Source organism: Tamandua tetradactyla, chromosome 13 (genome assembly GCF_023851605.1).
Source record: "Tamandua tetradactyla isolate mTamTet1 chromosome 13, mTamTet1.pri, whole genome shotgun sequence".
NCBI classification, from domain to species: Eukaryota; Metazoa; Chordata; class Mammalia; order Pilosa; family Myrmecophagidae; genus Tamandua; species Tamandua tetradactyla.
The window spans coordinates 46,841,746-46,867,050 of NC_135339.1; the positions used below are offsets into that span (position 1 = coordinate 46,841,746).

Here is a 25,305-nt window from a genome sequence, read left to right on the forward strand (position 1 = left end):
TTATCAGCATGTGTTAATAGTGACACTGGTGTGGTGAGGGGTTGTATATGGAAATGGGTGAACCTACAAGCTGTTTTCAGATGTGGAGTCCCCCCTCATGGGCCTTCCTTGTATGAGGGAATTGGTGAAGTTTGACCTTGGATCAAACATCTTGAAGTGTTAAGTGGACAACTTCCTGCTCTCCAACTGTGCAGACCCCAAACAGCCTTCTTGGGTAAATAGTGTTTGAGGCCAGGTGATATGCTGTGGCCATCCAGAGAGATGTGATGTACAGTGTTGGTCTTGTCATCACCTAGATACAGAACTCTCTTCCATGTCAGACAGTTGGTCCAAAGTGTCCTTCTACTTGGCTTGAAGAAGGGGCAGTGGAGTGCCATCACCATGTCTCAAGATACATGCAACCTACAGTAAGTCCTAAAGTTACTTCTGAGAAACCCTTTTGTTCTCAGTTGTGGCCTCTCTCTCTCTAATCCCAACTCTGCAAGTGAAATCATTGCCCCACCCCACCCCACCCCCGCTACATGGACATGACATCCACGGGTGAAAGTCCCATGGCAATGTGGGAGATGATTCCCAGGGATGAGCCAGACCCTGGCACCATAGGATCAACAATGCCATTCTCCCAAAAGAGGGAAAAGATGTGGAACAAATAAGGCATCAGTGACTGAGAGAGCTCAAATAGAGTCAAGAGGCTACTCTGGAGGTCACCCTTATGCAAGCTTCAGTTAGACATTGCCACCTATCATACTTGCCAACCCCAAACCAAAACTATTCCTGCCAATCCTAAAAAACACCTAGGGCATTCTGAAATGTGTACATAGTTTCAAGCACTAGGGTAACTTTCCAGAAACTACAACCTCCAGATGGGTCCCTGGACCAGCTAAGTCCTGAAATGCAGAAGGCCCAGCCTCTCCAGAACAACTAGTTCTGTACCCCTACTCCATATTATCAACAGCCCCTTCCAACATGAAAAATTTAGAATTGGCATAGCCTTAAATAACCGTAATGATTGGGAGAAAGATCAAAGGAGAAGGTAGAGTTATACAGAGAAGATAGGGTTTAAGAAATGTGTATGATTGCTGAATCATTATATTGATATTTTGTTTAGTCTTCAGTGTCTTGGAGCAGCTGAAAGTAAAATCCTAAAATTGTGGAATTGTAACTCAACCAAACTCTGAAAACTGTTCCACAACTAACTGAGGCGTTGTGCTTTAAAAATTATTGCTTTTTGTATATGTGTTATTTACACAATTAAAAAAGAGCCAACTGGAAGAGAAGCATATTTTCTTTTTAAATACAATTCTCAATTAAATCAGTATTTAGCCTTTCTGAAGCTGTCTTTTTCACAAACATCTATGACATGGTAGAAAGAAAATCTTTTTAGTAGTAGGGACAGGAGGCAATGGCACTCTATTGAAATATGGACAGCTCAAATTATTTCATGTAAATAATATCGTCTAATATTGTAACAAATGTTAGAGCCTCCTTTGTCTCTTAAGTGTTGTTTGGGCATCCTATGAGGGCAGGAGGTTTGAGTTCCAGCCAAAGTTTGTTTCAGAAGTCACCACACACACCAAGAGGGTGTTAAAATGTTTATTTACTTCACTAAAGTCTGGGGATAAAGAGAGACAATCTCTCAAGGAGTCTGAGATGGCTCGGAGTTAGAAAAGCGTCTGGGCTTGGGTTTTATTGGGGATGTGAGTAGGGCCCTGGGAGGGTTCCTGGCTCTGAAGTAGGGTGCATGCAGAGTTCTCACCAGGTATCCAGATGTGGGACAAAAGGGAGGAGAGGGGATGAAGATTAAAAGTTGTTACATAGAAGATCATGAGATATGGTCAGACTCCTCATTACATGAGACCACGAAAGCCCAAGTGTTGACCACCGTGAAAGGTCCTCTTCCCACCTCAGACTGATTGTCCGGCAAGGCAAAAAAGATTTTTTATTTCAATCCCATCTCATTTTTTACTATATACTTTGCCTTCTTATAATATTTTTGGGGTCACAATGATTATTTTAGTGTGTGCCTATATCTCTCTGTCTACATGGGCTGAAGTAGGCAAACAAGTCTTTAGATCTCAGATAGAAAGCTCTGAATCCAACTATGTACACATCTGCTAGGGTATGAGTTTAAATTGCCTTTACCTTATCTTTTGAAGCAGGAGTGGCGCCTCCCTGGCACCCAGTGTTTATCACCTTAGTTTAACTTACTGTAATTTACTGAAATATTTTGATACTCTTTGAGGTGCATGTTCACTTAAACTGTGAGAAGCGTGTGTGCCCAACAGGTACCAAAGATTTTGTCCTATACTCCATTTACTTTATCTTTTCATCCTCACGATGACTTCATAAAGACATTATTCCCTTTTCTTGGATAAGAACACGGAGGTTCTGAGTGGGCCCCATTGAAACAACGTCTCACATGCTGAGACGGCAATAACTCTGGAAAAGAATCTGGGCATTGTATCATATGCTTAGGAGATGCAGAGCTGAGAGAGTCAGGCTTGGAATTAGAGGATGCTGTGGAAGAAGAGAAGTTCAGCTGTGGCAGCTCAGGGAAGTGCCTTGAAATAAGCACTAAGGTTGGCCCCTATGAACTCGATTTTATCTTCACCTTTAGATGGACTGGGGCCTAATAAATGCCAGCGTGTACTGTATCCTATCAGAACAAAATTAAATTTCCCAAACCTCCAGAGCCTTCTTTTTCATACAAATTCAGAACCTTTTGAATTCAACAGGAAACAAGTGATCTTTATTCCTGTCATCAACTGAGAGCCTGGTAGTAACCAAGGCATGTTAGATAATTCTGTTGTCACTATTGTGTCATATGAACATCCTTGGAACAGCCCTGAGTGGATCGCATGCTTGACTTGAAGTCAGGGCTATGAATTGCCCCTAACAGAGCCTGGCACATGACTATGTTTAATACACACCTGCAGTGCTGACATTTCTGGATTTCTATAAACAAATTGTTTCCTTGCCTACAAGAGACAACTGCAGAGTGTGGGGAGATGCTGCAGCCCCTCGTGCATCCTACGAAATATTGGAAAGTCTACCAGTTCCTTAACCACACTGCAAAGCCTTGCCCTGGTAACTCTGACACATTCTACAGAAACGGATGAAGAAAAGGTGAATAAACTATACGAGCCAGTTCCCTACGGGTAAGATTATCATACAAAATAGAGGACATGGAAGTCGAGGCAGAGAGGGACGTTCAACTGAAGGTGATATGAGATCTGGAGATTGAGGTGGAGGTCGTGGTGTAGGTGGAGGTGGAGCTGGAAGTCATGGTCCAGGTGGAAGTGGAGGTGGAGGTCGTGTTCCACATGGAGGTTGTGGTACAGGTGGAGGGCCAGGTGGAGGTCCAAGTGGAGGTCCAGGTGGAGGTGGGAGTTTCAGTCCAGGTAGAGGCAGAGATCCAAGTGGAGGTCCAGGTGGAGGTGCAAGTTGAAATCTAGATGGAGATGGAAGTCCAAGTGGAGGTCCAGGTGGAGGTGGGAGTTTCAGTCCAGGTAGAGGCGGAGGTTCAAGTGGAGGTCCAGACAGAGGTGTGAGTTGAAATCCAGGTGGAGATGAAGGTCCAGGTGGAGGTCCAGGTATAGGTGTGAATGGAAATCCAGGTGGAGATGGAGGTCCAAATGGAGGTCCAGGTGGAGGTCCAGGTGGAGGTAGGAGTTGAACTCCAGGTGGAGATAGAGGTCCAAGTGGAGGTGGAGGTCAAGTTCCACATGGAAGTTGTGGCACAGTTGGAGGTGGAGCAGGAAGTCGTGGTCTAGTTGGAGGTGGATATCGTGTTCCACATGGAGTTTGTGGTGCAGGTGGAGGTGGAGCTGGAAGTCATGGTCCAGGTGGAAGTGGAGGTTGGGTTCCACATGGAGGCTGTGGTGCAGGTGGAGGGCCAGGTGGAGGTCCAGGTGGAGGTGGGAGTTGAAATCCATATGGAGATGGAAGTCCAAGTGGAGGTCTAGGTGGAGGTGGGAATTTCAGTCCAGGTAGAAGCGGAGGTCCAAGTGGAGGTCCAGGTAGAGGTGCGAGTTGAAATCCAGGTGGGGATGGAGGTCCAGGTAGAGGTGGAGGTCAAGTTCCACATGGAAGTTGTGGCACAGTTGGAGGTGGAGCTGGAAGTCGTGGTCTAATTGGAGGTGGATATCGTGTTCCACATGGAGTTTGTGGTGCAGGTGGAGGTGGAGCTGGAAGTCATGGTCCAGGTGGAATTGGAGGTCGGGTTCCACATGGAGGCTGTGGTGCAGGTGGAGGGCCAGGTGGAGGTCCAGGTGGAGGTGGGAGTTGAAATCCATATAGAGATGGAAGTCCAAGTGGAGGTCCAGGTGTAGGTGGGAGTTTCAGTCCAGGTAGAAGCGGAGATCCAAGTGGAGTTACAAGTTGAAATCCAGATGGAGATGGAAGTCCAAGTGGAGGTCTAGGTGGAGGTGGGAGTTTCAGTCCAGGTAGAGGTGGAGGTCCAAGTGGAGGTCCAGGTGGAGGTGCGAGTTGAAATCCAGGTGGGGATGGAGGTCCAGGTGGAGGTGGAGGTCAAGTTCCACATAGAAGTTGTGGCACAGTTGGAGGTGGAGCTGGAAGTCGTGGTCTAGTTGGAGGTGGAGATCGTGTCCCACATGGATTTTGTGGTGCAGGTGGAAGTGGAGCTGGAAGTCGTGGTCCAGGTGGAGGTGAAGGTTGTGTTCCACATGGAGGTTGTGGTGCAGGTGGAGGTGGAGCTGGAAGTCATGGTCCAGGTGGAAGTGGAGGTTGGGTTCCACATGGAGGCTGTGGTGCAGGTGGAGGGCCAGGTGGAGGTCCAGGTGGAGGTGGGAGTTGAAATCCATATGGAGATGGAAGTCCAAGTGGAGGTCCAGGTGTAGGTGGGAGTTTCAGTCCAGGTAGAAGCAGAGGTCCAAGTGGAGGTACAAGTGGAGGTACAAGTTGAAATCCAGATGGAGATGGAAGTCCAAGTGGAGGTCTAGGTGGAGGTGGGAGTTTCAGTCCAGGTAGAAGCGGAGGTCCAAGTGGAGGTCCAGGTGGAGGTGTGAGTTGAAATCCAGGTGGGGATGGAGGTCCAGGTGGAGGTGCAGGTCAAGTTCCACATGGAAGTTGTGGCACAGTTGGAGGTGGAGCTGGAAGTCGTGGTCTAGTTGGAGGTGGAGATCATGTTCCACATGGAGTTTGTGGTGCAGGTAGAGTTGGAGCTGGAAGTCATGGTCCAGGTGGAGGTGGAGGTCGTGTTCTTCATGGAGATTGTGGTGCAGTTGCAGGTGGAGCTGGAAGTCGTGGTCCAGATGGAGGTGATGGTCATGTTTCACATGGAGGTCGTGGTCCATGTGGAGGAGGAGCTGGAAATCATGGTCCAGGTAGAGGTGGAGGTCGTGTTCCACATGGAGGTTGTGGTGCTGGTGGAGGTGGAGCTGGAAGTCATGGTCCAGGTGAAAGTGGAGGTCATGTTCCACATGGAGGCTGTGGTGCAGGTGGAGAGCCAGGTGGAGGTCCAGGTGGAGGTGGGAGTTGAAATCCATATGGAGAGGGAAGTCCAAGTGGAGGTCCAGGTGCTGTTGCAAGTTGAAATCCAGATGGAATGGAAGTCCAAGTGGAGGTCCAGGTGGAGGTGGGAGTTTCAGTCCAGGTAGAGGTGGAAGTCCAAGTGGAGGTCCAGGTGGAATTGGGAGTTGAAACCCAGGTGGAGATGGAGGTCCAAGTGGAGGTCCAGGTGGAGGTGGGAGTTTCAGTCCAGGTAGAGGTGGAAGTCCAAGTGGAGGTCTACATGGAGGTGTGAGTTGAAATCCAGGTGGAGATGGAGGTCCAAGTGGAGTTCCAGGTGGATGTGTGAGTCGAAATCCAGGTAGAGGCAGAGGTCCAGCTGGAGGTGAAGGTGGAAGTCAAGGCCCAAAAACGCTCCCAAGGTGGAGGAGACGGCCCATATCTCAACATTGGTTACAGAGGGTCTCTCACAGGGTGGTCCATGAAGGGTGGTCCTGCAAAACGAGGGTCTCTCTTTCAGCCATATTCACCTGAAGACAGAAGGAGTTGAGTTGACATATTACAGACCAAAGCTGAAACCCAAGGAAGCAACTGTCAAAGCCTGGCACCTTTCCCCTCTGAGGAAACTCAGGGCCTGGAAATTCCAACTTCCCACTCAGTCATGGAAGAGTTCACTGATGCCACAGAGTGAACAGCTGTCACCACACAGGTCATGGCCATGTCTGCAGACATGTGTGGTGGGGGCTCTTCTGGGAACTAACAGAGGGAATTCCAAAGAATAAAGACAGAGTATTCCCACCTGAAGCATCCATTCCAAGGACCCACCTGACCCTCCTCCCTTCTCCTCCACCACAGAAGCTCACTATTTGGTATCAAGAACACACAGAATTAAAGGAAATGAAATAGCTCCTTTTCGGAGAGCCTTCCTCCAGCCTTTCCTGGCTCATCTCTGTCATGACTCTGCATGTTAAGTGTAAGAGTCTTCTTCTCAGTTGAAGGGGACAGAAGCTCAGAGAGGAACTAGAGCACTTGCCCAGAGGCACACAAATTTAAGAGGCAGATCCGATTCAACAACAGCTCTGCTTGCAAGATCTGCTTGTCTCCCTCTGCTTCCTTCCCTGACAGAAGGGTCTTCTACTCTCCAGAAATTCTGCCCATAGGCTCATGATCTCTGGGGAGATGGTATCCCCAGAGTCCTTCAAGAGAATGTGGAAAGTATTTTCTGATAGAAACAATTAGGCTCAGCCTTACTGTTTATCTTAAGTCCTAGGTGATAATGCAGTTTAGGACACTGTGAGATGCACATTACTTTTATCCTATGAAAATTGAGTTAGGAATTCTAAATAACAGAATTCAATAAATATTCTACTTCAAGGAGGAAAGGTGCATGAGGTATGGACCAGCTTTATTGCCTGCACAAGCCCCAAGAGATCATGCTGATGTGAACATAATTCAATGTAAGACCTTTGCTGGAATTAGCCCAACAGGGAATGACTGTCAATGTTCAATATCTCAGTTTAGTGTACCTTTGCTTTTACTAATACATAAGTTCTGATAATTCAAAATACTTTTACCTAGTAGAAAAATTTTTTGGGATTCTTCAATAGCACATTTCCAAACAGAGGTGGGACAAACTGACTTATGAAATTTACAATGAATCTACTTTGACTAGCATTCACAATTGAATGAAGAATACAAGAAAAAGTTAGAGGGATGATTTTTCATCTTGTAAAGTTATATGGATCACACCCAAACAAAAACTGAGAAGTTTTTAAAACTCAAAAACAATAGCAGCACCCTCCCCTGGTAAAGGAAATCAGTGGAGTCAGTTGTGCCATGAGATTTAAATGTGGTTCTCCTCATGTTCATCACAGAAATACAACAGTGAAGGTCCTACTCAGTCTCTAAGCAACACAGCTTCTGGAAGCTCCCCACGGGTGATAAGCTGGGCTTAGAGAAGCCATGCTTGCTGCTTTTTGAAAATCGAGATGGTCAAGATATCCCAGACCCAGAGGTGAGGACAGAAGAGGGTGTTATCTTGTAATTGAAAATGCCCACAGCATTTACCTTGCTCTCCTCCGTTGCCTTGGTAGGGAGTGGTCTTCCTGAGCTGCCATTCCACGGGGGTGCTGTACCAGGTCCTGGGTCAGACAGAAGCAGGAGAACTGTTTGCACTTTATTCTGACTTGCACATTCTGTGCAGAAGATTCACTGCCCCTCCACACCCTTCTTTCACTGCCTTGGACTCTTTACACACTCAGGTCTCCAATAGAGACCCAGGGTTTCCTAGGTGCCTTAGATGACCCCTGATGACCAGGACAGGGACTGTCCCCTGACCCCTAAGAAAGACACCATAAAGCCCTGCCTGCCAATCCAGGTGTTATTGCAACATGCAAAGCACTTGAGGACAGGTTAGGTCTCAACTGTATCTTGACCTCAACACTAAAACAAGAGTCTCTCAATAAGTGTGGGAAGGGTGAATGATTTATAGGCAGACTTGAATCAATTACGATAAGCAAACTGATAGAGTCAGAATCAAGAATACAGATTACCATGGGATGCGGTAGGGGCAGGATATGGAATTTCAGACTTAAAATGTAGGGTGTTCCATTTGGAATGATAGAAAATTTTTGGTGATGGATGCTGGTGATGGTGGCATAATATTGTGAATGTAATTAAAAGCTCTGAAACACATATATGAATATGATTTAAAGGAGAAATGTTCAATACATAGTATCAGAATACATTTTTTAAAAATCCCTGGAACTACACTACACAATCAGTGAACCCCAAGACAGACCATGGACTGTAGTTAATGTTGCAGAAACAAAAAGGTGTTTTCATCATTTGTAAAAAGGTTCCATTCCAATCACCAATGCAAGGTGTTAATCATAGGGTGCTATGTGGGAATCCTGTATTTTATGCATGATTATTCTGTAAACCCACAACTTCTCTAATAAAGAAACATAAAATAAAAATAAGAACTGCTTTGGACAGGAAGAATAACCTGTGCATGGAATAGCACTGGTCTGTCCTTTCAATTTATATTTAATCTGACTTCTGTATCTGACCAGGTGTATATAAACATTTATGGATAGCATGTACTTATAGGCATTAATATTATAGCAATAGAAAAGGAACAATCCACAGGGCATTAATGGTATGACTTAAGGTTACATTTATAGCATCATAAGATTCAAATTACAAAGGTATTAAAGGTATGATGAATACTTCATATCACAATAAAAATTAAAACAAACTGAAAGAAAAAAAGGACATCCAACAACAAGAAATCCTTATTGGCAGCCTTAAAGCCATGTTGAAGTAGACACAAAACACAGCCAAAAGACAAAGCATGAAAATTTCTTCTCTAGGCAGGACATAGAGCCCACATTCTAAAATGTAGTTCATGTTATTTTTATTTAAAAAAAAAAAAGGTAAAATAAATCCTTCAAACTGGGTATTGCAGGGTGGGAGGTGGGTTCTGACCCAGTTCCTTTCTAGTCATATCTCTTCAGTTAAGAATTGAACCTGGGGGAGGCATTCAGTAGGTTGTGATTCAACATTAATGGGAGAGCATGACCCCCTATTCCCAGGGGATGTGTGCAAATAGCCATTCTGGCTGGGGCAGGAGGAGGGGAACATTGTCTTCTCACCCTGTGAGGCACTATGTGCTCTTTAGTAAGTCTTTGGGATGGTTTTCTAGCAGCACAATGATAACCCACATTATGTGGATTTGGCTGCAGAAAATAAAACCTGCTCTTGGCACTGTGCTCCCTACCTCTCTGTGGAGAGTTCTGCATGTCATATCTTCCTGGCATTTGTTTCTGCATCTAGCATTCTTCTTGCAAATTGTTCTTTTCAGTTTCTTCCAAAAAACTTGAATGTAAGGAAAGATTTTTTAAAAATAGTAATAAGATACAGAAAGCCAAGTCTTTTCCTGGATACCAAACAGCTTAGCCTTAAAAAGTGTTTACCTCTGTCTCAACTCATGAGATTCAGTGTCCTTCACAAACACCTCTCTCTGTAAAGCACGAGCTCTGAGCTAAGGGGGGAAAACACACTTATATTTAGTGTGGTGGTCAATTGTGCAGAAGAAGAATGAAAGAAAAAAAAATGCTTACCCAGTTGTCATGAGCCTTCTCCTCGTGAAGGATGATCTGAAAAAGACAACACATCAAAAAAAAAAAAAAGTTTAGGGTTCTGAGACTCACTGGAATCACACGCATTAGGTACTGCAGAATTCTGCTCCTGTCAGGCAGGGGGAGGATACCTGGTGTCTGAACGAGCTCTCTGATTGCCGCATTGTTCGTTCCATTTCTTCCATGCTCCGCCTATGTATTATAATTATTTTCATCAATAAAAGCACAACACTGAATACAAATATAAGTATTCTACTGATCTTCTCATCACCCTCACAACCATACCCTGATGGACTTTATCTACATATAAAAACACACATGATTATAGAACAGGAGAATCTCCTGTTCACATGATTATAGAACAGGAGAATCAAAGGCATTTCTAGCTAACTTATTTAACATTTGCTGCCTGGATTCTGAGTTGATATGCTATACTGTCTTTAACTGCTCTCACTCTGTCCCTGAGTAATTCTGTTATTATGTATTCTTCATCGTTATATTCTTAGCATATTTTCCCAGGCTGTAACTGCTGGTCCTATGAAATGGCAAAGTCATCTGTACGGATTTTATTTTACTTTTTTTGCATGGGCAGACACCAGGAATCAAACCCAGGTCTCCAGCATAGCAGGCGAGAACTCTGCCTGCTGAGCCACCATGGCCCGCCCATCTATATGGATTTTGATTCATCCAACACCAAGGAATTATGATAATTTATAACACCCCCAGAAATGTTTGCATGAACTAAGTTCATGACAGTTGGGCCACCATTGGAGAGGAGGACATGTCTGATAACTTCTCTTTTTCAATTGGTAAACTTAAAAGATCATTTTTGCTTTTGAGTATTCTCAATATACCTGTCTTCCAACCATTTATGAATGCTTCTGTGGTAATTGGGTCTGAACAATGCAGGAAGGATTAAAAACCAAAAAAAGAAAAAAAAAAAACACAAACAGGGTTTCCATGAGCCACTGCTGCTCAGCAGCTGAACTCACTTGTATTTCTAAACTGCTTGCACGGCTGCATTTGCCTTCTCCTTTGCAGCTAATGGCTACCTCTCATATTCCCGCTTCTTGCGTTCTTTTAGTTTCAGCTTCCTGGAACAGGGAAGAAATATATGACACTGCTAGTTCCCTAAGTAAAACCCTGTTTTTCTTCACTCCCAGCAGTCTGAGTTCTGGATTCAAATGTCCCCTCCCACCTCCCACACAAACCAGTGGATTTACAAAGACAAGCAGAGGAAAGAATCTAAGCCTTTCTGTTAAGAGATAAAAGTCAGAACTTGGGCCTCCTGACTCCTTCGCCTGCATTTCAGAGCTTCCCCTCATTGCTCTCTTCTCCTATTCATTAGTACATAGCATGAACAAATCTAAAAAGGAACTATGAGACACATTACGTGCCTGCCTGGGGCCAGTTTCTTGGGTGAAAGCTCTCTTTATTCCATTGTAGAAAACCAGGACGGACCAAGTCACCAGAAACTAACACATGAGGCCGACTCAGGCTGACGCCTCTGATTTCTCCACATTTCTCAGTCCAAGACCAGAGGCCTCATCACAGACCAGCAGACCCAGAGAGACCTTTCCAGGGCATGGCAGCTAAATGCTGCTCATCCTGGGATGTCCACAGCTCAGATGTGGGACTCTTGCAGCTACCCCAAGGTTCATGGTTGAGACCAAAGAAATCCTAGTACTGGCATGAACTACTGAATTGAATGTGATCTGAACTGACACATTGTCAGAGTTTTATGTCTTGGTAACAGATTTATCTGGAAAACCTCTGAATTCAGTGCATCAATCTATTTTAACAAGACTGTGTTCACTGACACTGAAGGTCTGAGATTTATTTGTGCTTTTGTATTTTATTCATGGTTCTAGTTCAAAAGATTCACCACTTGACTTGTGATTTTCTATGGATCAGGAGGAATATAAATGACTCCAGGAATCAAGTACAATAACACCCAAGAGAGGAAGAAAGGTTTATGCATTCATTTCTAACTACCTGACCAGTATTCCCAGAGATATTCTCTCCAGGGGCTACAAGGTGCTGGATGCCATGAAAAGTCATGGGATACAGATGGATACAGGCACATATCCCACCCTAAAGGAGCTCACAGGGTGGTACATAAAAAGTACCATTGAGGCCCAGATCTTGGGAAGGGATAAACAGGAACCTGAGTCATGAAAGAAGTTTCAGGGAGAGTTTCCTACAGGCCATGGGCCAATGGATCTGAATCACCTGATCTGCCCCAGAAAACAAAAAGAATCAAGAAATATGACATATGTGAGCAAAATCATCTCTGACTTTGACATTGCAGTGAAGCATCATGAATGCAAGATGCAGGAGTGGAAAGAATGAAGGAATAAGGTCACCCTGGCATTCAAAGTATTTTTCCCTAGGTTCACTGATGAATTCCAGAAGAGACTGTTAAGATACAAGCAAGTTCGGTAGAGTTTCCACATGTGTGTGTGCTTAGAAGGTGGCACCCTGGCATTTTGGGAACTTGAAAAGCTACAAACTAGGAGTCGTGGTGACCAGTAAATACATTGGCTGTTGTAGGGATTGAGCCTTTTTGAAAAATCACAATTATTGACTCAAAAGGCTCCAAGATTTCTAATGTTCCTAATCACCCACCAAAAATAAATTCCAGTGTTTTCTCTATCAAAATAATATCCCATGCCTCCATTTCAATTTGTCCAAATGGTCAGTAAAAAAGTAACGAAGCAGATACCCAAATCAATAAGCCATGCCCTCGATCATGAGGCTTACTCTTGTGAAGCTTATGTAGGGAGCAGAGAAGCTTAGACTACCTATAGGCATGCCTAAGAGTTACTTCTGGATGACCTCTGTTGTTGCTCAGATGTGGCCTCTGTCTCTCTAAGCCCAACTCTGCAAATTAAATCACTGCCCTCCCCCCTACGAAGAACATGACATCCAGGGATGAAAGTCTCCCTGGAGACGTGGAAGAAGACTCACAGGGATGAATCCGGACTTGGCACTGTGGGATCAACAATAACATCCTGACCAAAAGGGAGGAAAGAAGTGTAATTAATAAAGTAATCAATGCCAGAGAGAGTTCAAATAGAGTCAAGAGGCTACTCTGGAGGTTGCTCTTATGCAAGCTTCAGGTACACCTTGCTACCTATCATAACCTGCCAACCCCCAACCAGGACCATTCCAGCCAATCTTAAAGAACACTTAGGGAAGTATATAAGATTACACAAGGGTTACAGGCACTAGAGTAACTTTCCAGAAACCTACAACCTCTAATGGGTCCCTGGTCCAGATAAGTCCTGAAACCTAGCCCAGCCTCTCCAGAACATCCGATAGTTCCATCTCCCTATCCCATGTTAGTGACAGACCTTTCCAATATCAAAAATTTAGAACCACCATAGCCCAAACAACCCCAAAAAGATGTACAGAAAGATCAAAGATGATGGTGGATTTATACATAGAAGATAGAACTTACAAATGAATATGAATGCTGAATCATTAAATTGATATCTCTTTTAGTCTCCAGTATTTTAGAGCAGCTAGAAGTAGAAACCTAAAACTGTGAAATAGTAACCCATGTCAAAGCCTGAAATATGTTCTACAACTAATTGTGGTGCTGTGCTTGGAAATTTATAGCTTTTTTGTATATATATTATTGTTCACCAAAACAGAAGGGAAAAAAAGTCAATTGTGATGATAAAAAAGTATTTAAGCCCTCTAGCCTCCTGTATTCTGGAGCAGCTAGAAGGAAAAATACGAGAAGAGCGTATGGTAACCCATGACAAACTCTGGGATCTGTCCTGTAACTACGTTTTGAAGAGTGCTCTGAAAACTATTGCTTTTTTATTTCTTTGTTTTGCATATACGTTATACTATTCAATTAAAAAAAGTTATAAAAAAAAAAGTAACCAAGGAAAAAGGACAGGACAAGGTATTGTGATGTGTTAGAAACCAAAGTACAATAAAAACAGACTCAGAGGTTTCCAGATAAAGAAGCCATCATGGGAAGTTTAAGTGTGTCTCTATGTTTTAGAAATTAGAAGTCAAGATTATGAAATTCATTGAAGAACTAATAGCTATAATACCGAAAAGTAAAGTAACTGAATTTAGAAATGCAATCAATGATTTTCCCAGCAGAGTCGAGCACACTGAAGACAGATTGAGAACACTGGGAGATGGGTCCCGTGTGTGGGACCAATTTAGAACACATATATCCAGGGCTTACTTTAGATATCAGTGAGTCCTCAGTATCTATCTGCCTATTTGTGCATCATTCTTCTCCAGAAGGACTTAACCTCAGTGGGCAGGAGGTTGCTGTGTACTAAGAATGTAACTGGACATTTTTGCTCAGGAAACAGCAGACACGAATATTAAAAGGTTTCTGGTGGTCCTGTCGACTCTGAAGGTTACTTGCAGCTCATTTCTAGAAGGGAGCTACAGGAAAAGCATGGAGTTACACTTGAACCCAGCTGCGTGGCTGCATGGAGCATCCTATATATACGGGTTTTTTTGTTTAGGTGCATAGTCCAGGAATCAAACCCGGGTCTGCTGCATGGAAGGCGAGCATTATACCACTGAACCATCCATGCACCCTGGAGCATCCTATATAGATTGTATCTTGGAATGATACACTTAGGTACATAGTCTAGAAATTTCACTCTAGCAGCTGTGGAGTGGATGGATTGAGATTTTGAAGATGCAAGAAGGACATGAAATTGCAGACAAAGTCCCTAGGAGACTGGGCAGGAAAGATGATTGACGCTGAGCTAAGGAGGTGGCTGTGGGAAGGAGAATAGGGCAGCCACCAAACAGCAGACTGAATGGTTGTTGGAGGCACCAAATCCACACCAAGAAGGAAAACAATATTTCTTTAGGTGACTGAATGACCACTGGTGGAGAAATTGAGCCCTACAAACAAATACTGCAAAGAGACCTGATCTGTCAAGGCCAGATATTAAGTGTGAACCTCAAATATTTTTGGAGAAAGAATAAACTAAAGCAGAGAGAGAGGGATAAAGTGGGTAGTCCAGTTTCAGTGTTTAATAGCATCAGGCCATAGCAGCCTGAGTCCAGAGAAAATACTAAACCGTGCTCATTGATGGTCATATACACAGAAAATATAAAGAATAGGAGTAGACAGAAATGGCAATGTGACAGAAATCCCAATGTCAAATCAGTTATTTTGTAGAATGAGAATTCAAAATGCACTATAAAGTTATACCTATTTTAAAGTTACCTAATTTCAAAATGTGATGTATATTTCCATACCCTAATGAATTACCCAAGTATACTCTGCAAAGATGTCTTTGTATTTTGTAACTCCCAACCCCTTACCTCTGTGATATTATATAATATTTCTTCTGAATATTTTCCATCTAGTAAGTCTGAAATACATGGCACGGTCGATGGCTATTTTTTTTTACAGTGTTTTCAAGATTTCATTCTACAACCTTCACACCAACCACTCGAGAGTTTTAAGGCCAAGTACAGTAAATGGGAAAAAAATCCCAATGGGTAACTAGGTCACAGAGAATGCAAGGGTGAAATAATTTGTGGAGCAGAGAAAGAGCATGGATGATCAAAATAACAATAGCACCTGAGCAGAAGAAACTGGTGGCAACTAACTCCTTCCTCCAAAAGTAAATTACAAGCAAGAATCTCAGACACCATTAGGAAGAAAAAAAAAACAAACAGTTTTATACTGATTAAATATGGCACATAGATGGCATTAACTTCTCTGAAAAATGATAAACATCTACATCTGTCCACACATTCATTCACACAACACTATATGAGGCAGCGAACATGAGAATATCTTACTCTGATATGTACATTTGGAGCTTCTCTATGTTTATTGCCAGGCTGTTGCTTTCCTCTTCTAATGCACTGTTCTCAGAGTGCAAAGTATCACTGTCAGCTTGCAGTTTTTTAATATATTCTGAAAAGTAGAGAAGATTGGGTATTGCACTGTGGGCACATGGACCTGAAAACACGGTTGGGAGGCTGAAGGAAAGGGCTCAAGTCCAGAAATCAGGAAACCATTCTTTACTTTCCAATGTGGGAGCATTTACATTAAGTGACACTTTCTCCTCAATATGCAACCTACCTTCCAGGGTACAGTTGTTGGGTGCCAAGCCTTGCAGGCCATGTTGGAACATTGGCATTGCACGATCTGCCTAAAAATTGCAAAAGAGAGATTTTGAGAAATTTTGCTCCCAATGTGCAAACAAAACCTCTAATGCTAAAACGTGGAAAGATTTAGCAACAACACTTTTACCAACTCTTGGTCCTTGATATTCTGACCTCCCTTCAGTTCCGATGGGACTTGCATTCCTTCAAACACATCACTTATGATTTTGATGATTCCATTGAGCATTTTGTTGTTATTCTACATGAAGCATATTGAGGTTAGTAATGATTATGCAACACTTTTACTTCTATTTTTAAGGTGTGATCCAGGATAAAGAAGACATTTTTACCTTGTATGAATTCAGTTCTTCCAAGAGACTGATTTTTACTCTGCGGAGTCCTCCCACATCATCCTTTAGTTTGATGATCTATAAAAAATGTAATAAAGGACTCAGAGTTCAAAATATAAATGACAGTGGTATAGAAACCAAGCCCCGAGTACATGAGCCCTGACAGAACTAAAGAACGCAGTACTTAATGATGCTGGCTTCAGATTTCAGATTTAGACTGCTTATAGAAAACAAACTGTGATAGAAGACATTGAAATGAAAGAAATCCTACAATAAGAATGGAATAACAAGACCTATGGAAAGAACGCAAGATTGAAACCTGGAAAAAGTAAAAACTATATATACCTTATCTTTGTATTCAGATAATTTTTCTCTGATTATTTTGTGTTCCTGTATGGAGAACTTCATAGCCTCTGAGATTTCTTCTTGTACTTGTAAAACTGTCCCTAAGAAGATTAGGAGAAATGAATAAAAAGGCACATGATCTGGTATTATGGGGGCAAAGCATCTTGAACAGCACCTAGAATTTCACACTTCCCTGACTGGCATTTACTTCTCACATCAGACCCTGATATGCAATGTATTGGAACCCTGAGTTTTGACGGACATCAATACTTAATTACCCTGACATATAATGCATGTATGGAATTCATTATTCCCATTTTGCATCATTCTCATTTCTAATCATTCTCCACTAGAATTAATGGTTCCCACCACTTAAACTTCTTATCACCTGGTACAAATATCTACTACACATCTACTTTACCCAGCAATATTGGAACCTTTTCTGAGCCTGAATTTCCTTGGCATACACCAACAGTGTCTCATTTGTCCCTAGATCCAGATTGTGCCAGTCACCTATCACCCCAAAACTCAGACTAATGCCATCAATTTCTCCCTAAGTTTTTCTAAACAGAACTTTTGTTCCTCAGACCCCCATAATTTGTCCCTCCTCTCAATCCCTTTTTCCTGTTGGCAGTAACACTACCTACTTCTTCATTCAGACCAGGAATTCTAACATTTTCCAGTTATCAAGAAACCAGACATCATAACTCATGGCATCTTCTTCTAACTGAACTAAAACCCACATCAAGCACCAATATTGAGAAACTATTTCACAGAAAACATAAGCTAAAATCTTACCTGAATATAATCTATGCCCCACCTAGAAGAAAGTAAATAATATTAAATTTAATGTCAAAATATTTAATGAATATTCTTATGAAAGACTGGTGTTTACTTTAGAAGAATTGCAAATTTGGTTAGAAGAATTACAAATCTTCTAATCCCAGATAAACAGTCAAAATTACGTCCAAGTGAAGTTTTAATATTGGGTGGGTTTAGGATAATTAATCCAAATAATGGGAAAAAAAGGAAAGATTTTTAAAACTTATAATTTAAATGTATGTAATACTTCATAATCGTTTTCTGACAAAAGCACTAAGGCAAATACCTAATTTGGGAATAAAAATCTTTCTACTCATTTCTAAACATGTACAAATCTACTCAGTTTTAATAATGAGAATGGCACACATTTTTATAATAAATATGCTAAAGCATCAATAACCTCAAAGCACTTATTTGTCCACATCCAGATGAAAACATGAGTTTCAGAACCAGGATTGTGTTAAAAGCCCATGGGCAAACAAAAGTAAAGGCAAAATCACTGGAGTTAGATAACAGAGAAGCTTAGCCTACCTATAGGTATGCCTAAGAGTTACTTCTGGAGGACCTCTTTTGTTGCTCAGAGGTGGCCTCAGTCTCTCTAAGCCCAACCCTGCAAGTGAAATCGTTGCTCTCCCCCCTATATGGGACATGACATCCAGGGGTGAAAGACTCCCTGGCAACATAGGAGATGACTCCCAGGGATGAATCTGGCCCTGGCACTTTGGAATTAACAATCCCATCCTGTCCAAAAGGGGGAAAAGAAGTGTAACTAATAAAGTAGCAGTGGCAGAGAGTTCAAACAGAGTCAAGAAGCTACTCGGGGGTTGCTCTTATGCAAGCTTCACTTAGACCTTGTTACCTATCATAACCTGCCAAGCCCCTACCAAAACCATCCAGCCAACCTAAACCTGGGGCAATATATAAGATTCCACAGGGTTCCATGTACTGGGGTAACTTTCCAGAAACCTACAACTTCCACACAGATCCTGGTCCAGTGAAGTCCTGAAACCTAGAGGGCTCAGCCTCTCCAGAACATCAGATAGTTCCACCTCCCTAACCCACTTTAGTGACAGATCATTCCAATATGAAAAATCTTCTGGAGAGCACAAAATGTTATTCCAAAACCTCAATTATCCCCAAATGACATCACAGAAGTATAGCTTCATCAAATATAAGCAGGAACCTATTGAAACACCAGGTAAAGTAGCAGTCTTTATTACTTAGAACATATTCTCCCATTCAAATATTGTAAGTGGCAATTAGCTGCTCAGGCAGCTCAAAAAACTTGTTGTAATAATGGAAACTTACTGTAGCATGGAAACATATAGTGTTACTGAACAATGCATCCAGGAAGATCCACCTAGAAAGCCATAGGACGCTTCATCTGAAGGAATTTCTCAAGGGCGGTGAAGGAGAGAGTAGGGGATGTGCAAAAAGCATGTGGAAGAAGATGCTTCTATGCCTGGAGTGAAAAAATCACTTCACGACATAAGAGTGAACTGTGAATTTAAGGTGTCCTAGTGTTGGGCTCAGATTAAGTAGGACTTCAGGTTTTATCCAGTTACACTGTAAATTTATGATACAAATATTTTGGCACATGAAATGATTTCTTCCTTTTCTATGTGTCTCTATGACTAGAGGAATACATTGTCTCAGGGTTTATAAGAGTTTTCAAAAGTGCAATCAAAGCAAAGTAGGAAGGTAAACTTTGTAGCTTTCTAGCAGTAGGATCATGCTGGATAAATGTGTGTAAATATTTTTAAGGCCTTGCATTAGATAATATGAAATTTCTTTCCAGGAGTATTGTAAGAATTCACAGTTCCACTAGCAGTAAATCAAAGTGCCCAGCTAATACTCAGTATTTCATTTTCAATAGAAAGCATTTTTTAAATTGAAGTTTTCAGTTTGATCTTATACAGTTGTCTTGTTCCCTGAGTTCTTTTTTTTTTTTTTTTTGGGTGCTGTATGGCTGGGGTCACATTTCATTCTTTTTTTTATGTGAGTATCCCCTTACTAGAGCAAACATTTATTGAATTTTTCTTTGGTTTTTCATTTGCTTGTTTTGTTTGTTTGTTTGAGAAGTGCATGGGGCTTCCTGAGTGCTTTATCTCCAAAATTTAAACTAATGATATTACCAGTTTAGCTTTAATTTCAAGCACTATTTTGCATTCATGTTAGTAATCTAAAAGAAACAAAAAGACCACAACTATAAAATGTTTAGGTTTATTATGACTTACAGTATGCTTGCAAGTTAATTGAAATACTCACATCTGGAATACATATCCTTAAGAAAGTGACAATGGAAATAATTCCCAAGAAGACTGCAACATTGACAGACACCATTGGAAATCCATAAATATCGGGTCCAATTCGAAAATGGTCCTATAAAATATCAACTAACTGAAATAGCAATACTTGAGATATTGAGAACCTCAAAAACTGTACAATATAAGAGGTACAAAGAATCACTCATAGAAATCTTAAATGGGCTCTAAGACATAACCATGTCCCTCAAAAATCTCCAATGGATTCCGCTGTTCCAAGAAAGATGGAAAGTTGAGGGCTTCGTGTTTTGTGCTTCGCTGGCTTTGTTACTGGAAATTGTGAATGCAGCACCTTTAAGTAGAACACTCGGTCTCTGTGCCTTCTACAAGGTCATGGATTAACAGATTGCTATATACATGAATGGAGTAAAACCCACCGATAAAGGAGCAAACTGTTAATACATGCAATATCAGCTAAGTTTCAAAATGATTATTATGAGTAAAATAGCCCAGAAAAAAAAGCTACCTACTATACATTCCTTTTATATAATAGTCTACAAAATGAATATTAATCTATATTGCCAGATGGCAGATGGGTTGTTGTCCAGCACCTTGGCAGGGAATGTATAGAATGGGGGATGGAGGATGGCAGGTGGAGAAGAGGAAACATTTGGGGGTGTTTGCGATGTTTACACTCTTGGTTGCGAAACTGCTTTCATGGATATACAAACATTTAAAACTGAACAATCTACACAAGTGCATTTTACTATACATCACTTCTAGATCAATAAACCAACAGAAAACAATCTTCATACACAAACCAAGTTTCTCATTTTTGACAAAAAATTCAAAGGTTTTTAAATTTTGGATTGAACCTATAAGCCAATATATAATTATAAATAGTAAATGAAATTAAGAACTTACATTAGTCAAGAAGTCTACTTTTTCAATAATAAGTTCATAACCTTCTTGGATTAAATCCACTGGAAAAGTTCTTAAAAAATACCTAACCTGTATCAAAAAATGGGCAAAAGTCACAATAACCAATTAAAATTGTATTCAGCAGATAGAAATGAATTCTGATAAGTGAGGGGATCCACTTATATATATTAAGAACTTATATTAGTCAAGAAGTCTACATTTTCAGTAATAAGTTCATAAAATTCTTGCATTATATCCATTGGAAAAGTTCTAAAAATATACCGAACCTGTATTAAAAAATGGGCAAAAGTCACAATAACCAATTAAAATTGTATTCAGCAGATAGAAATGAATTCTGATAAGTGAGGGGATCCACTTATATATATTTATATAAATATAGTGCATCATTCTGATATACCATGTAGATATATAGATACAACTGATATAATTGAATAAATGATAGTTATAATTACACTAGTATTGTTATTCCAGTGATAATTAAAGAAAGAATAATTTTTAGGCCAACATTATTTTTTAAAAATTTGAAGTTTTTTTTCTGAATTTAGCTTCACTCTGTGTACAAAACATATTATGTCAGCAGAATACCAGGTAATCACCGTCTGAAAAAGAGTGAATTATTGTATGTCATAAAGTGTGTAATTATAAGAATTAAAGATGGTTAGAAACCCAATTTCAAATAACTGCTGGCAAGAATTCACCTTCCTATTTCACCCATGCTATAAATCAGCACTTATAAGGCACAATAGCCAATAAACAGCAACCATGAAAATTAATAGCTAAATTTAATAGGGCATTTCTGGAATGTATGGTGACTACAACAAAACGCAAGCATACTGGTTTCCGAAAAAATCATATAAGAATTTTAGGAGAAAATGCATTTACAGTTTAATTCACACTCATCCAAACAGCAAGTATGTTTCATGTGAATTAAACCCTCTCCTGAGGAAAAAACCCAAACTATGGCCAGCCACCCATCAGATCCTTGATTTCACTTCTGTAGATCAGCTTTGTGATCTACAAAAAAAGCAAACAGAATATTGCTTTAGGAAGACAAACTCTGCATAAATGATTGTCAGGATACATGTAATTAAGTGCAGCTGCCTTTGTCAGTTTGAAACTGTTGTATACCCCAGAAAAGCCATGTTCTTTAATCCTCATTCTCTAATATTGCTACATGGGATCTTTGGATTCGGTGGTTTCCATGGAGATGTGTCTCCACCCATTCAAGTTAGAGTTGCTTACTGGAGTCCTTTAAGAGAGAATCTTTTTTGGAAGAGCCTATTGAAGCAACAGAGCCAACATGAGACCCAGTCATCTGGAGATGCAGAAAGTAAATGTCCCTGGGGGAGGACCAGCAGATGCTAGCCATGTGCCTTCCCAGCTGACAGAGTTGTTCTGGATCCAGTGGCCTTGTTTGAGTCAAGGTAGCTTTACCTGGATGCCTTAGTTTGTACATTTTTATAGCCATAGAACTGTAAGCTTGCAAACTTAATACATTCCCCCTGTTTTAGTTTGCTAATGATGCTGGAGAGCATTATACCAGAGAAGGAGTGGCTTTTATGAGGGGGTTTAATAAGTTAAGGTTTAGAGTTCTAAGGCCAAGAAAATGTCCAAATTAAGGCACCAACAGGAGATTATTTCACTCAAGAAAGGCTGATGCTGTCTGGAACAGGTAGGGAAAGATAGTGTCCCTGTTCTACATTAAATGCAGCCTATGTCCAAGGAAAAACTTTTAATTTTAAAAATTATCAGGAAGTCTCTTGATAGACATTTGTTTGCCTCCACAAAAACAAAATAAACTCTTCTTTGAGTGGGGTGGTTCAGGAACCATCTGTCCTAAGTCAATCCTGACCTTGGCCATTGGGTTTTTCCATATCCTTTCCAGGGAATCTAAGGCATAAAGATCCAAATGGGGTTTCTCCAGTCTCCCTATTTGATTGATAGGTTTTTTGAGGGAATTGCTGGTGGTGGCTGATGCCGATTTTTAATAAGAATGAAAATCTTCAGAGCTGGGGCTGGGTATCTCTCTCTGGACAAACATCAAGGACACTTTCTGTTTTGGGTAAATCAACAGTCTTCACGTGAACCTTTTCACAAAGTGAAGGACAATTTCTTCTATACCTCCTAATCAGGACAGTCCTAGGGGACTCCCCTCTTTGTACATCTGAGCAGACTGCAACCATTGTTTCCATGTCTGATGGGATTCTCAAGCTCCCATCAAACTAACTGCACAGAAGACCTTGGGGAAGCCTCCACGAAGAGACTTCTGCTGAATTAGCAGAAGGGAAGGCTCGAAAGTTCTGAAAACCAATAAATAAGCCACAAAGGACAGAGATCACAAGACACTTGGATCTTTTAACTGAATAGCCATAATAATTAGGCACCACTGTTCCCAAGGCTACCAAGCTTTCAGAACTATGGATGACCTACTCATGGAAAATATGAAGTACACAAGGCATTGACCCTTTAAACTGACAGAGCCTGAGGCCCCTATCTAGCTCAGAACTTCCAGAAACAAGTCTGGCGTCATGACTCCTATGGTAGAATAATTCATTACTTTTTGATGTTATAATGTTACACTTTTTAGATTTCCAGTTTCCACCTTTTCCTTGTATGGAACCTGCAGGGGTTATAGGACCCAGAACGCAATATGGAAGCAGTGGACAGAGTCCATTAAGGCTGGAACAAGAAACCCATTCATAGGTACTGGCTCTGCAAGGAGGACCTATCTCTCCTCAAATACCCCAAGAGAAACTCATCATTTAAAATCACAATGTGACAACCCAGTTAAAATGAAGTAAGGCAAGTGCAACATTTACTCACACTGGCGTTTGGGTGACCCAACATTGACCAGGATGACTGGACCAGGAGGAGCCAAAAGAGGAGCCCCAGAGACCACATTTTGGGTTGGTCCTTGGGGGCAGCCTTAGGCTTGGAGGAGGGCAGGCAGGCCCGTGGATGAGGGGGAAGGGGTGGGGTGAGGAGGGGGAAGGGGTGGGGTGAGGCGGGGGGAAGGGTAGAGAATGGGGAAGGGGAGGAAAAGGACAGGAAAGATGGCACGGAACTGGAACTTGGGATGGGAGATTGAAGGTGAGGAAGTGGAGGAATCAGGGGAAAAGGGTTCTGAGTGGGAAAATAACGCAGAGAGTGTGGAAAGTGGGCTCAAAATCAGGTCAGCAGGTGAAATGTCAGGATGCAGAAGCAGGTACAGTGGGATGCTCAGGAGTGCTAGGAGCAGGTGGAGGAGGCTCTGACCTCCTCTCCGCCTTCTCCCATTTGGCCGCTGCCTTAGCAACCCGACGTCTTATATCTCCCCCCTCACCCAATCAGGAGCCTCCTTCCTGGCGCATCACAGTGGACCCCGCCACGTTCATGTGGTTAGAATGCCCCTTCCCCCACCTCCGCCGCCCCATGCCATCCCAACGACAGTTCCTCTCCAGAACCATTATGGACCTTCTGATATCTTGTCCTTGTCCCTCTTCAAAAACTTCGTATTTTAAAACGCCCATCAAATCCATGAGAGCAACCTTGCCAGTCCTATAGAAAGTCAGGCAAAATAATTTGGGAAATACAAATGCTTCCGTTCATCAAAACTGTTCAACTTCAGGAGTCATTGGGGAATCACAAAGTCATCTTAATAGATCTGCACACCCCCAATTGGTTATAAATGAAAGTGTCCAACCATAGCAAATGTTCAGAAGCCTCTGAGCAATGGGAACGCCCCTGCACCCCTGTTAGGAGGATAAATTGGTGGTTCCACTTTAAACTTGAACTCAGTAAGATATATTATTCAGATATCGGTGCTTATGAGCACTGGAAAGCATAGACAAGAAGTTTATAGCAGCCTCGTTGGGATTGGCCAAAATCTGGAAACAAGGCAAGTATCCATCAACAGAAGAATAGAGATTGGTTACCTAAGGCTACCTAAGAGAGTGTAGTATTGTCATTATATATATATGGACTGTATGAAATTTTAAGACTTACCATAGAGGTAGGTTACCTAAGGTTCTTTAAGACAGTTTAATATTGTCAGAAATATATTTATATCTGTTAAAAGTAATAAAACATCCAGAAGTAGCTCCAAACAATAAGGGCAGCCAACTTTTTTTGTTTATTTGTTTGTTTTCGCTATGTAGTTTTATAATCAACATCAAAGTCCAGAACTGGGTTACAGTTAAATCACTTCAAGTATTTCTTTCTGGCTACTCTAAAACACTAGACACTAAAAATAAATATCTACATAATAAGTCAGAGTCACAGTTATTTGTTACATCCTAAGTTCTCATTACATCTCCTCCCTCTCATTTGATCATCCTCTCAACCTTCAGGAAAAAAAGTTAATTTACTAAGAAAAGCTTTCATAGAGACTTAGAGCCTAGAGCACTCCATAAGATTTTCAAAATTACTATTGGTTTGGGTTTGGCATGCTGTGGTAGTTTGCAACTTCTGTTTGAAACTTGTGAGACAGATTAACATTCTTTCCAGCTGCTAATGTTACACCCCTAGAGAGGGTACCGGGTTCAACCATTTGTGCTGAGGGTCGAGGAGGTCAAGACTTTGTCGCATAATTTCCAGGAGAAAGACAGTAGCATAGCCTGCCTTTCTAACTCCTTTCACAAATCTTCTCCCATCCATAAATCATTCTAAGTCTGGGTTATCTGTGGGCCAGCAGGTCTGACCTGCTAAAATAATTCTGAACTAGTGTCTCTGTGCATTTGTGGCCTAGGGGTACATTTTCCTGATCTGGGACTTGCAGTCAATAGGGTAGCTGTGCTTAGAGTGGTACAGACTTGGGTTTGAACCTTTGGTGTGTCTAAGAGCTGGGCCTGATATTTCAGGAGCCTATTATTTGAA

The 25,305-nt window shown here is 41.6% G+C and overlaps 1 protein-coding gene and 1 long non-coding RNA gene across 4 annotated transcripts in view; one reads left to right on the plus strand and one right to left on the minus strand.

The window, feature by feature from the left end:
• Positions 1-16,427, plus strand: part of LOC143653926 (uncharacterized) — a 26,191-nt gene extending 9,764 nt beyond the window's left edge. The window contains exon 2 of the long non-coding RNA XR_013161615.1: positions 16,048-16,427. This is a non-coding gene — a long non-coding RNA (uncharacterized LOC143653926). The remainder of the gene's footprint in view (positions 1-16,047) is intronic.
• On the minus strand, positions 1,586-23,901 carry LOC143653925 (transport and Golgi organization protein 1 homolog). 3 transcript variants are annotated; one of them, XM_077125306.1, is made up of 16 exons: positions 23,275-23,901; positions 20,434-20,520; positions 19,514-19,627; positions 17,222-17,243; positions 16,424-16,524; positions 16,079-16,156; positions 15,877-15,987; positions 15,706-15,775; positions 15,420-15,537; positions 10,604-10,705; positions 9,743-9,803; positions 9,594-9,629; positions 9,447-9,514; positions 9,251-9,348; positions 7,537-7,610; positions 1,586-5,999 (listed from the first exon to the last, which is right to left on the minus strand). In XM_077125306.1, the coding sequence occupies exons 1-10, from the start codon at positions 23,350-23,352 to the stop codon at positions 10,660-10,662; spliced, it is 825 nt and encodes a 274-aa protein (XP_076981421.1). In that variant the 5' UTR covers positions 23,353-23,901; the 3' UTR covers positions 1,586-5,999; positions 7,537-7,610; positions 9,251-9,348; positions 9,447-9,514; positions 9,594-9,629; positions 9,743-9,803; positions 10,604-10,659. The 3 variants fall into 3 exon arrangements, with proteins under 3 accessions (XP_076981421.1, XP_076981422.1, XP_076981423.1); XM_077125307.1 differs by having other exon boundaries at positions 15,432-15,537; positions 23,275-23,900; XM_077125308.1 differs by lacking the exon at positions 19,514-19,627 and having other exon boundaries at positions 23,275-23,900.
• Between the last annotated feature and the right edge of the window lie 1,404 nt (positions 23,902-25,305).